We start from the raw sequence: 13,136 nt of genomic DNA, 5'->3' as shown, positions 1-13,136 counted from the left end.
TGCCAAGTGTTTAATTTTTATGTCAAAGAGATTATATTTCTAATCAAAGTTTGGGTTTTGTGATATATTTATTTTTACACATATTTGGAAAGAACTTAGAGATCGGTTCTAGCATGGTGATGTGTTCAAGATCTCAGACATTCAAGAAGAGATTTACACACTCAAGCAAGGTGATAGTACTATCTCTGCTTATTACACTAAAATGAAGAAACTATGGCAAGAGCTTGATAATTTTCGCCTCATTCCTGAAACTTCTTGCATTGATAATTGTAAAGCTATTGAAAAGAAGCGTGAATACAAAGATAGTGACCAAGTAATTCGATTTCTTAAGGGCTTAAATGATCAGTATTCTGTTGTAAGGTCACAAATCATGTTAATGGAGCCTCTTCCAATATAGGCAAGGTTTACTCATTACTTGTACAACAAGAAAGACAGTCATTGCTCTTTTTTTATGAATCCAAGGTTCTTGCTGCCTCTGGTTATGAACCTAATGGTGGAGGGTCAAATTATTCACGTGGTAGGGTGATCGTGGAGGAAGATCCTCAAATGGTAGAGGTAGAGGTAAAGGGAACAAACTCTGCACTCACTGTGGCATGATAAACCATGTTATAGATCAATGCTTCAAAAAGCATGGCTATCCTCCACATATGCAGAAATAGGGAGTGGCAAATAACTGTTAGAATAATGGTAATGAAGAGGACTTGAAATCCGTTGCTTATGAAGAAGACAATGGTGACACGGATACAAGTAAATTGTTCTTTACTCCCCTCACCTGCAAATTCTCACGGTCTATCTGCCTAGTCCCCTTCGGAAAAAAAAAACAATAAATTTGTATAGACAAATGTTAGTGATTAATTTGTTTGGGGAAGAAAGAAAGTGTCAATTAGTAGCAAAGGTCAAACCAAGAAGAACCTTCTATTTTATGCCGATTGAACATCAATATCTCTTTGGCCTTTAAAAGAGGTCTTCTATCTACTACATAATTATGATTTTTGGATGAGGTTTAAAGTCCTTGTTTGTGAATGAGTAATATAAAACCCTTTTCAGAATTGAGAGGAATTGGTATTGTGTTTGTGAACACATATTCATACATTTGATGACTCTGTTTCAAAATATATCATAAAGGTTCTGTGTTAAAATGTGTTTGTAACATACTGATTCTTCATACATTTGATTTGATGGTTGTTTCAAAATATTCATACATTTGTTGGTGTTATAGAATATTAAAAAAACGAACGAAAGAAGACGCAGATAAATATATAAAAATAGAAACTTAATTTGGGTCAAGCAAGCATAGTCTTTAATTGCATTAAAAACAGAGAACTACATAAACATAACCAGAGCAAGCATGGTCTTGAATTGAATTAAAAACAGAGAACTACATAAACATAACCAGAGCAAGCATAGTCTTGAATTGAATTAAAAACAGAGAACTACATAAATATAACCAAAGCAAGCATAGTCTTGAATTGCATTAAAAAACAGAGAATTACAAAAACAATAACCAGAGCAAGCATAGTCTTGAATTGCATTAAAAAACAGAGAATTACAAAAACAATAACCAGAGCGTATTTCTGTCAATTGAGATTCTTTTTTGTTTTATGAGCAGTAAGTAAAAAATCAATCAATCCATAGCATTACAACTACATTTCAATCTGTAGAAAGCTTTCCTTGTAAACTATTGTCTTGCAACTTCTCCCTCCTTTAACACCAAGCTCTTCAATTTCATGGGTGGTTAAACTAAACCAAACTAGTTCATCATCTTTTTTCCTAAAGAATATACTGCCGTTCTTACCCATTCCAATAGGATGCTCAACGAAGGATGATGGTTCAACAATGAAGAGTTTGGTCCAAGATTCTTTCACCTAAAATTGATATGTGAAAAGTATTCGCCTGGGCATAATTTGAAATCCACGCGATTGACCCATTTAACACGTCCAAGTGTCTGAACATGACTCTAGTATCAGTGCCACCATCCATGTTTGTAGGTATGGATGTTTTCTCATAAACATCATTGCTCAAGAAAAATGACACCAAATGAACCTCATTGGGTGTTTCACCCTCACCCCACCAATGACACGCTCCATCCATGTATACTTGAACACCGACACTACCGTGATATTGTGTAGGCATATCCTGATCAACTTTTCTCCAAGAATTATTTTTGAGAGAATATGTCTCCCACAAGGGGGGATGACATGGATCTTTCCCTACCTCATCAGTCTCGCTTAGGAGAGAAAATGATATGTGTCGAATCACCTTATAGTCACCGGTACTTTGGTCGTAACCGAAACCGTGAAGACGGAGTTGAGGATAGCATCCAGGAGGTTCAGATACAAACGGACTAGGAGGTGTGATCTTGAATTCACCGGTCGTTGGATTCCAAAAGACAATTTTCCCCACTTCTTCAAGAGAACGAATACCATCAAACCCAACTTTATCTTCAAAACAGAGAACTCCTTTAACGTTTGAAAAGCCATAAAGATTGAAATCAATTGGATACTCAGTAATTGGAATTGGCCAATTTAATGGGTTCTTGTTCTCAAACCTTTGCCCAACAAGAGAGCACAATTCAAATTCAAATTTTTCATTGTAATACAATGGTGTTATATGATGTAGAATGAGAGATGTATCATTGTAGTATGAACAATTGTTAGACAAAAAATTCCTTCGGAACATGGACATGAAAAGAGAGTTTTCAAACAAAAGAGACCATGATTTGTGTACACAACTAAACCGAAACAAAGATTTGAGAGGTAATTTGGACAAAACAGCCAAGGTGATATCATGATTTACGTAGTTGCTAACATTTGCATTAGCCATCTTCTTGGACACAGCTTCAGTGAGATTGATTAATGAAAGGACTTGAGAAATTAACAAGTGTTTTTATTTTGTGTGGTGATGATGATGATGAGTTAACTGGTGTTTACTGAACCTATTACTTATTGAAACAAATTTGGACACAAGATTTATAACGGTATAAAGAATGTCCCATTAGATTTTGTTTAGATACATTTTTAAATTTCAGCTGTTATTACAAATATTTTTTTAACGGTAATAAGAATCCAAAAACCGACTAACTTACTACTATCTATCTAACTAACTAACTAACCTACTTGATCACTTCTCTATTCAATTTAACGGAATCTTGCAATTTTGAATGTAATGTAATTATGTAAGTCGATAAAAAAAATCCATTAACCTAAAAATTCAAATTAAAAAATAACCGTGTCAGTCAAACATTTTACTTCTCCGTCTCTTTGTTTGTTGTTACGTCTTCCATTCCAAGCGCAACCGAGCACACACAAACATGTGTTCCCTTCACTCGTAAAATCATTTTAAGTATGTTTTATGAAATGTTTTTGTCATGTTAGAATTTAAAGATAATTTTCTACGAATTTTTGACAAAAACGGGCTAGATATACCCCAAGTTTAAAATTTTTACGGACTTCGACTATGGTTAAAATTTAAATATAGGAGCTCTATATATAGACTGTAATGAGAATTTAGTCTCATTATATTTTTCCAAGCTAAGAAGAAAATTTTGGCCGGATAAAAATTTATTCCGGATTTTTTTTTTTGTGTTTTAATTATAAGGTTTACTAGTGTAATTTGTCTATTTCGATAAATGTGTTGGTGCGTTAAAGGCGACGGTAATTTGAGAGAGAACGCAGAGATTGGGCGAGACGATGAACATTTGTCCATGAAAATATATATCATAGATATTAAGTGGTTTCTAGGTAAAAACTCTGGCTACCCCTATTTTTTTTACAAGATGGGTATCCACCTTACGTTATGGTGGAATCGATAGAGTTTGTTGAGATATCGTGTTGGGTCTCGATGGACCAGAAGGATTGGAGGCTCTCTTGTTGTTTTGTCTTTACTTGTGGTTGATCATTGACTCTCTCTTCATGAGGGGCATTCTTCTTCTCATGAAAGTGATTTTGAGAGGTTCTAGTTTGTTGGTGTTTTCTTGTATTTTTATTTGTCTGTTTATTTTCCTGTATTATTGTAGACATATATTGTTGGGTTTTGGTGAAGTCTAGTACCTCTTTGTTACTCTGAACCTTCTCTTATACAAATTTCATTTTTTATTTTAATATATAATATGTCATATATTTTCCATTAAAAAAATATATTATCCGGTTACAATATTATTTTAATCCTATGAGTACCAGTCATGAAAATGGTCTTACTATTCAATCTAAGCACTAGAGTTTTTTTTTTAAAAGCAAATAGATAAATATATATAACGAAGAAAACAGTCATAATACAGAATATGAGTACTAAAAATACTGAAAAATAAAATAAAGATATATCTAAAAAACACTAGAAAAGACACCGGAAAACAACAAACCACCAAAATACTCAAAGCAGAAAAAAAAAAAAAAAAAGGGACTAGAGATCATTTGAGGTGCATGTTTAAGGACCAAAGGCATCATATTATTTTTCCTCCCATATACATTCTCTGCGAGGGACTTTTATTCCATTCACTTTATTTTATGAGAGAAACAATCAAGTTTAATATTGAGAAAAGGCTGATCTTTAGAGACTTTGGCTTTGTTTGGTAAAAAATTACAAACTAGTTGATAATTGAAAAACTAGTTGATAGTTGAGATAAATTAGCTTATAAGCTAGGTGATGTATTGTCACCGATAGTTTTGTTAAAGAAGTCTCACATCGCTTGCAAGATGGCTTGAATATGTATTTATAAGCGATGACAATTCTCACCTTACAAGCCGGTTTTTTAAGGATGAGTTAGACCCATCTCAATTCTAAGAATATTATAGGTAAAAAGCTAGTAGAATGATATTAAAGTGTAATAAATTTAGTTGTTGTAAGTACAAATTAACGCTATAATAAAATTTAAATAATAAGGTTAAAATTTGAATAAAAAATAAAATGTTATGAGCTATAAGTTCAAACGCTACTTAAAATACCATCTCAAATAAATCTTTAAACCGGAAAGAAAAACTTTTTACCGAATACATTTTATTTTATCAAACAGACTCATAATTTTTTGGAGAAACTTTCAAGAGCAGAAGGGAAGATGAGAACCTTAAAACGGTTTTGGTATCTGTCTCTTTTTTGAGATTGGCTGATCTTGAAAGAAGCTTTTCTGAGAATTAAATTGCTTCATTTTTATCATGTGAATGCTTGAAATCTCTTGGACTTTGAGTTTTTTATTTGAAAGACTAAAGATTTTGTTTATTTTTATTTTTTTTTACGTAAATCAAGTATACTAACTGTCCTGTTGGGACTAATTCCACGATTTTGTTTATTATACTTACTACCTGGAAAATTATAAACCCTATATTTGTGAATATTTAACAAAAAATTGCGATGATAAGAAACTCGGTTTATTTTTTTTGAGCATGTAGATTTTTTGCTTATTATGAAACTCAGTATAGTTCGCCCAATAACCTCAATGAGATCAGTCTTGCAAGCAACAAACTTCTCCTTAATGTCTTTTATTTCAGGGTTCAAATCTGACAAAAGTTTATTTTCCTCTGGTGTTAAATGATCAATGAGATCTGTGCCCATCTCGGCTTTTTTCATAGCAATGCTGCTAGCCTTAAGCTGTTCAATCTGATTCTGGACATCAACAAGTGATTTCTCCTACAAGCAATGTTTATTAACACAAACATTAAAGGATATCTTGTATCTGAAATTTAACTTGCTCCAATTCGTTCTCTCTAATGTGAATGCTGTCGGCCGTCTGCTTAATGATATTCATAAACTTCAATTTTGCTCGTCTGTGATCATAAAATCCTCCGGTCATAATACTACCATTTTTGCTTACTTGATCACCTGTAAGGAGATAAACAACGACTTTATCATCCACACTAAGTAGACCCTTGCAAAAAGCTAGACAAACCTTCCAGTGTTATGCAATCCAAACCATTCGTGCGAGCTACCTCTGAGGCCACATCCAAAATTTTACATATTCTTTTTGAACAACACATATTCACGGAATCAGTGAAGCAGTAATAAACTGAGAAGTAATTTTGGCTTTAGAATCGGAAAACAAACATTACAGTAATCAAAAAATGTGCTCGAATGTCGAAACCATCGGAACAAAGTGTTCGTGTACATTTTAGCATCAAAATCAAATCGTGGTGAGAAAACGTACCTATGGTTTAATAAACTTGAATATGAAGCTTTGCTTTGTATTTTCTTGATTTTGAATGTTTTAGGGTGTGAAGGATAAGCCGTGCGCTATGGGTGCTAACTTTAGCCTACCGTGATTCGGGTAATTTTGGAGGGAAAGGGATTAAATAAGCCAAAAAAAATTAATACCAAAAACAAAAACAAATGTGAGAAATTGGACCAAAATATCAACATTCCTTCTTTACCCTCTTTGGGATAAATCCATGATATGATATAAAGTATTCACTCCGTTACTGATAAATTTGTGGATAGATTGTGTCGGTTAGCTTAGCTCAGTTGGTAAGGACATTATACTATGTGTCAAGGGTTCGGGTTCGAACTCGTGACGCTCCACTTATTCACCTTTAAGGTGGATTTTTTAGCCACTAAGATGAATTTTTTTTATTTTATTGAATTTTTTTCATCTATAGGAGTTAGAAATCGAACATTTGATTATCTGTTTAGAAAAATGTTGTCAAATAATTAATTAGTAATTTAAAGTTCGGCAAATGTTTTTGTCAAATGAAATTTTATTTTTTTTACTAAAAAAATATGGATTCATTCATTCAAATTGAAAGTGCATCGATCATTACAAATTCAAGATTGCTAAAAACTGAAAAAAGATGAATCTACAAACAATCTTGCAGGACATAGGTTAATAGCATACAACGGCATCATGAAAGTGCCTACAAATATGACAAAATAAAAGTAACCGGAATCTTCATACTCCCGGATCTGCAACGTGACGTTCAAGTCTTCATCAGATCTGTAATTAGTTGAGGTAGATATGTCAATTGAATCAACGAAATACCATACTAAAATGAACTACCAACAAACGCCGCACAAGACAACGTCAAACACAACGTCGCACAAGACGACGTCAAACACAATGCCGCACAAGACGACGACAAACTTAAAAAACAAAAACGAAGAAACAAATCCGTGTGAATAATCACTTATTTTAATGAAAAGGAAAGAGAAAACAATTCAGAGGGGTGATTTTAGATCAAAAATTGATTATAAAATCACCCCTGGATGAACAAAAGAGAAAACTAGTATTCAGAAGGGAGGGGGTGGCAGCTCTACTATGAAAGATTTATCAAATGAAAAATTTTAAAAGTGAATTATTTCATTAAAGAAGTTGTAACAAATGGGATCAAATAAAAAAGTAGAATCAAATTTTAACATTTTTTATTTGTTTGGGTACAACAATCCTAAGATCCCTACCATCATCTCATTTTTGTCATTTGTTTATGATGTGACATATTCATTAATGATATGACATCACTTATTGGATATATTTTTGCTAACATGTATATATATATATATATATATATATATATATATATAGAATTTAATTTATATGCACCGTCAGTCTAAAGTTATTTTGCACATGCGTTCAATAATATATCGACACATCATGTATGGTAATTAAAAACACATGATGTGTCACATTCATTAAATGATGTGACAACGCGTCATTGAATGTATGTGCAAAAAAAATTTACACCGACGGTGCATAACAATTAAACTCATATATATATATATATGGCTTAATAAGGGTTGATATGTTATAAATAAATAATGAGTGCAATCTAAATCTCTTAACGATGATCCAATAGAGGGAAAGTTTTTCAGCTCCTATATCGTATATTTAGATGCCTCTCGTGACCATCAATGACAAATATATATGCGGTGTCATATCTATATATATAATTCCTAGATAGTTGTGCAACCACTAATCTAACCCTAATCCACGTCAGTCACTTATATTCAATTAAACCACCCAATAATGTCACATCACTTCTACTTACATCATTGTCATCTCTATACACTTTTTCATATGCATACATTTATATACCTATGATTTTTCATTATACACCAACTCAACTAATAATAATAGGTTTTACTAAATTATACGCACTAATTAATCTTTTATACTATATATTAAATTATAGTGTCCAATTAAGAATCAAATGCACAATGTATGAGTATGACCACAAACTGTTTTCATAGCGACATGACAATTTATGGATTACATACTTATTTTGGTAGATGCAATATGATCCATTGTAATTTTTTCGAAATGTATAAACACATCTTTAATATCTATCTTATATTTACATCACTTTTTTTATTATTATTATTTTGTTGTTATTGATGTTATTATTATAATTTTCATAATACTTATTGTTTCAATTTATACGAATGATTTTTCAACATTACAATATAAAATACCGCATAATACCCGTGCATCGCACGGGTGTGGGACTAGTCAGGTATAATCAATAAGGAGATTGTGAGTTTGATTTCTACTTCATACACGTTGCTAACGTGTCATATTTAGAATACTCCTTTATATATATGCGGTGTCATATTTAGAATACTCCTTTGTCCCAAAATATAAGCAAAATTTGGTCAACAAAAGTGAATGTATTTGGTCCAAATTTAAAACCAAATACATCAAGTTTCTTTGACTCATATTTGCTTATATTTTGGACCGGATGAAGTATATTATTAGAGAGAACTTTAATCTTTTCTCTCATGAAAGAAGGAGAAGATATGCAGTGACCAATACCAAAATAAATTACAAGAACCCAAACCAAAAAAAAAATATATGCAGGGATCAATACCAAAATGATGCGACGTAATTACATAGATTAATATTTAAACCAATTTCTCAAAAAAAAATTAAATTTAAATCAATTTTTTTTTTGACAAACAATATTTAAACCAATTATTATTTACTAGAGAAATTGCAAAGTACACTTCACATTCACAATATTACTAGTTAGTTTAGATGGACTATACACTAGGCATAGAAAACGACACGTCGAAAGCACATAAAACGACAATAGTTTTGTCAAAACCTTTGCTTAAACCCTCCAAATTGCGTACACTGTAAACCCAGAGAGAGATGTTTGGTAGAGGAGCAATTGGTTCAATCTTGAAGCGCAGCAAAGAAGCATGTTTCATTCAGAAACTCACAGCAGGAAGGAAAACGACGTCGTCGATTCCTTTCTCTAATCCTTCCATTCAACAACACTCATTCAACCCTTCTGTTTCCACCCAATTTTTTCATACTTTCCGATCCCATTTTACTCATAAGGTTACTTTACTCTTCCTTCGATTTATATCTATGCATTTATATAATTTATTGTTAAATTTATGATTTTTATTATTAAATTTGTGATTTTTATTGTTTATTTTTAGTTTGATTAAATACCCAGATGAACTCTTTACTCAATAGTTGTTACTGTGATATCAGATTCATGAATTTGATGACCAATTATTACACCCAATTGTAATTATTTATGAAAGACTAAATTTTTAGGATCAAATTAGGTCTTTGTTCTTTTTATTCAATACTAAATAAAAGACTCATTTTGATCCGGTAAGGACCCAATTTAGTCCTCATACAAAAAAAAAACATATATCTAAATTAGTCCTTTGTCCTTACAATTAAATGCCAATGATCGTTTGATAATTTTGACCCATATTTGACTAGTTGATTGCTCATGTGTCCGGTGATGACGATACGTCATCCCTTTAATCTGGCACATATAGTTGTAAGGACTAATTTGGGTACTGTTTTTTATGAGAGACTAAATTGCATTGTAGGGAAATTGTGAGACCAAAATGGGTTTTTAGTCTTTATTTAAATTAATCATCCAATTGAAATCCTTACTCATAGTTGATCCTGTGATTTGAGACTCTTCAATTAGTTGATTCATATGGTAAAGTTGTGAATTTGATGACCAACTATATTCACATACCTCGCAATTGCAATAATTTATGGAAAAATATAATTTTTGGGCATAAATGCAAAGTTGATTTGTGGAAAAATATAATTTTTGGGCATAAATGCAAAGTTGTTTTTTTAGCATATATCTATTTTTAATATGATGGTTATCAAATCAAATGGTGATCCAGGATAAGAAAAGTAGGTAAAAACTAAAGTTATCTGATTAGTAAAATTGCAGTTGTGGAAGTTTTAAACAACAAGATATAAGGATGAACGTTATTTTTGATGCATAATCATATAACATGCAATATCAAAGATCATGTAAAGTATGTAAGGGCTGCCACAATTGGGTTTACATGAACTTGTTTGGATAAACTACTTAATTAAGTGTCTATAGCATTAACACTTATCATATAAGTGCTTATGTATAAGTTATTTCTATAACAAAAAATAAAATAGTGTCAAACTGTTTTCATAGTTATCCTGGAGAGCTTATCTCCATTGCATTGTGTGAATGCTTTGTACATGCAGTTAGTTATGCAAGTTCTGAGAAAAAAGTTATGGTGCTCTTAGGGTCATCATGTGCCATTCATTAGGAACTTTTCTAAGACGGTGTCTGCTGGGGCCAAACATAAGGAGGGGTTGAAGCTGCTCGTGACAGGAGGTTCCCAGGCCCAGAAGGCGGTTGGAATATGGCTATTTGGCTCTGCCGCATGGGTGTTTAGCATGGTTATACTTGGGGGTTTAACGAGACTCACTAGATCCGGTCTTTCAATGACTGATTGGAAATTCACGGGTGAGTTCCCTCCTTTGACAGATGAAGCGTGGTTGCAAGAGTTTGAAAAGTATCAGCAGTCACCTGAATACAAACGGTAAAGTGCAAACATTTGTTGTAAACATTTTGTAGACATCTAGTTTTCATTAAGTCTCTTCAAAACTTGATTGATGTAAGAAAGACTTAACTAATTGTGTGCTTAATGCTATGAAGATGATAATTAGTAAGATAAAATGGATAATGATTTATCAGCTTTCTAGAACCGTGTAAATGAACAAGCTTGTTTCTTATGTATCAATTAAAAAAGTAAGAGGAATGGAAGTGAACTGACTCTTAGTCTGAAAGAACTGTAATTGTTTTTATAAATATTACGATAATGGTTTGTTGCATACTTCTTGCAGTGTTAACAAAGGGATGAAGATTGAAGAATTCAAGTTCATATATTGGATGGAATATGGACACCGTATGTGGGGGAGGGCACTGGGAATTATGTTTGCTTTACCGTATTCATATTTTCTCCATAAAGGGTATATTACATTAAGATTAGGACTGAGAGTCTCTGCTTTATTTGGCCTCGGTGCCGCGCAGGGTCTCATCGGCTGGTGGATGGTTAAAAGTGGATTAGAGGTTCGAACATAAAGAAAATACTATCATCTGTTCGTTTCAAGTCCAGTTGATCAGACATCCAGATTCTAATAGTGTTTTCCTTTCTCAGGAACCGACAACTGAATATTCTCAGCCAAGAGTAAGCCCCTATCGTCTTGCAGCTCACCTTACATCAGCATTTGCTATTTACTGCGGACTCTTTTGGACAGCACTTTCTGTTGTTATGCCTGAGCCACCTGCTGAATCACTAACGTGGGTCCGTGGGGCAGCTAAAGTGAAGAGATTTGCGTTGCCTGTCAGCCTACTCGTCGGTCTTACTGCTGTCTCTGGTGCATTTGTTGCAGGAAATGATGCTGTATGTTAGCTTGTTCAATAACTTTGATGCCTATTTTATTTGCACTTGAAATGATAATTGAGTTGTTGATGAGGGTGAAAAATAATCATTCTGTTTACATGTTGATTGCCAGGGGCATGCATTTAATACTTTTCCGAAGATGGGTGATACATGGATCCCAGAAGACATTCTTGAAATGAAACCTCTGATTCGAAATTTCTTTGAGAATACATCGACTGTACAGGTAATATCTATGCTCATTTATTGATGGAAAATTAAAAATTGCAGTACCTTTGTTTCTTCACTTGTGTTTTTTGGTTGCCCTTTTATTATCTCTTCGAGCGTTGAGAAATTTGAAACAAAGGAAGTATTCGCAAGTACTTTTTTGCAGGCAGTAAATTAGCAATAAATTTGTCCTCGTAACTGTGGTTTTACAGACAAAGTTTAAATCGTAGATATCAGCAATTCTTTCATTTGTTTCTACAAATATTTTTACAAAGTTTAAATCGTAGATATCAGCAATTCTTTCATTTATTTCTACAGACAAAGTTTAAATCCTAATATGTTTAAATCGTGATTAAGTTTAAATTTTATTACATGTTTTGTTTTTACAGCTCAATCACCGGATCCTTGCAACTGCCACCCTAATTTCAGTGAGTGCCTTATGGTTGTCAACAAGAAAACTGGACATACATCCTGCAGTACGGTCTGTGATCGGAGGCGTCTTTGGCATGGCATCTCTTCAGGTTATTATTTCGATTTCCATTTTTATGTGATCTGTAGTACCATTTATCGTTGAATAGTGAATATTGTTGGGACTCTTATGAGCTGAATACTCAAACATCAAACCTGTTGCTCCATCTTCTTTATATTGATGCATAAAGTTTATAGTAACATCTATTGCTAGATATATTTTTAATTATAATTTTGTTTGTATGGCTACAGGTCACCTTGGGAATTTCGACCCTTCTTTCATATGTACCTGTTTCTTTGGGTACTGCGCATCAAGCTGGAGCCTTAACGCTTCTGACGTTTATGTTACTGCTTAATCACACAGTCCGAAGGCCATCCTCGACCCTTCTCAAATCTCTGCCTGTAGTTGTCAAGGCAAACAAATATACAAGAGTTTAGACTATTATTATTATTTTCAGGCTAAGCATTGTGTTGAGCTCCTTTTCTAATTGTCCATTGTCGGGATCTTCTTTAATTGGTTTGTACATTTGAAGCCTGAAAAAATCATGATGATACAATTCATCTGTTAATAATATCATCTACATTTATGTAATTGATGCTGAAAATTAGTGCAGCAAATCATTATGTAAAGTAATACTTTTTCACGGAACGGAAGTCTAGAATGACTTGTTTAAGGAACAGAAAATTTTCCAAGTTGAATATTATATATATTTTTTAAAATGAAGTTGAATATTATTTATGCATGATGATAGCATCAATGTCAGCTACAAGCTATTGACTTTTCAGAAATGTTTGAAATTGGAAACTCCAAGTTGAAGAAAAAATCAATCTTA

At 32.8% G+C, this 13,136-nt stretch overlaps 1 protein-coding gene and 1 pseudogene across 1 annotated transcript; one reads left to right on the top strand and one right to left on the bottom strand.

Moving 5' to 3' along the window:
* Positions 1-1,643: 1,643 nt before the first annotated feature.
* LOC123920754 lies at positions 1,644-2,823 on the bottom strand (annotated as a pseudogene).
* A 6,085-nt stretch (positions 2,824-8,908) lies between these two features.
* LOC123924328 (cytochrome c oxidase assembly protein COX15) lies at positions 8,909-12,952 on the top strand. The gene is made up of 7 exons (XM_045977184.1): positions 8,909-9,259; positions 10,469-10,767; positions 11,072-11,297; positions 11,386-11,631; positions 11,744-11,854; positions 12,225-12,356; positions 12,556-12,952. The coding sequence occupies exons 1-7, from the start codon at positions 9,068-9,070 to the stop codon at positions 12,739-12,741; spliced, it is 1,392 nt and encodes a 463-aa protein (XP_045833140.1). The 5' UTR covers positions 8,909-9,067; the 3' UTR covers positions 12,742-12,952.
* Positions 12,953-13,136: the final 184 nt, after the last annotated feature.

This window comes from Trifolium pratense, linkage group LG4 (assembly GCF_020283565.1).
Source record: "Trifolium pratense cultivar HEN17-A07 linkage group LG4, ARS_RC_1.1, whole genome shotgun sequence".
NCBI classification, from domain to species: domain Eukaryota; kingdom Viridiplantae; phylum Streptophyta; class Magnoliopsida; order Fabales; family Fabaceae; genus Trifolium; species Trifolium pratense.
Note: the sequence above shows the minus strand (reverse complement) of the source record. Positions and strands in the feature narration are given on the sequence as shown.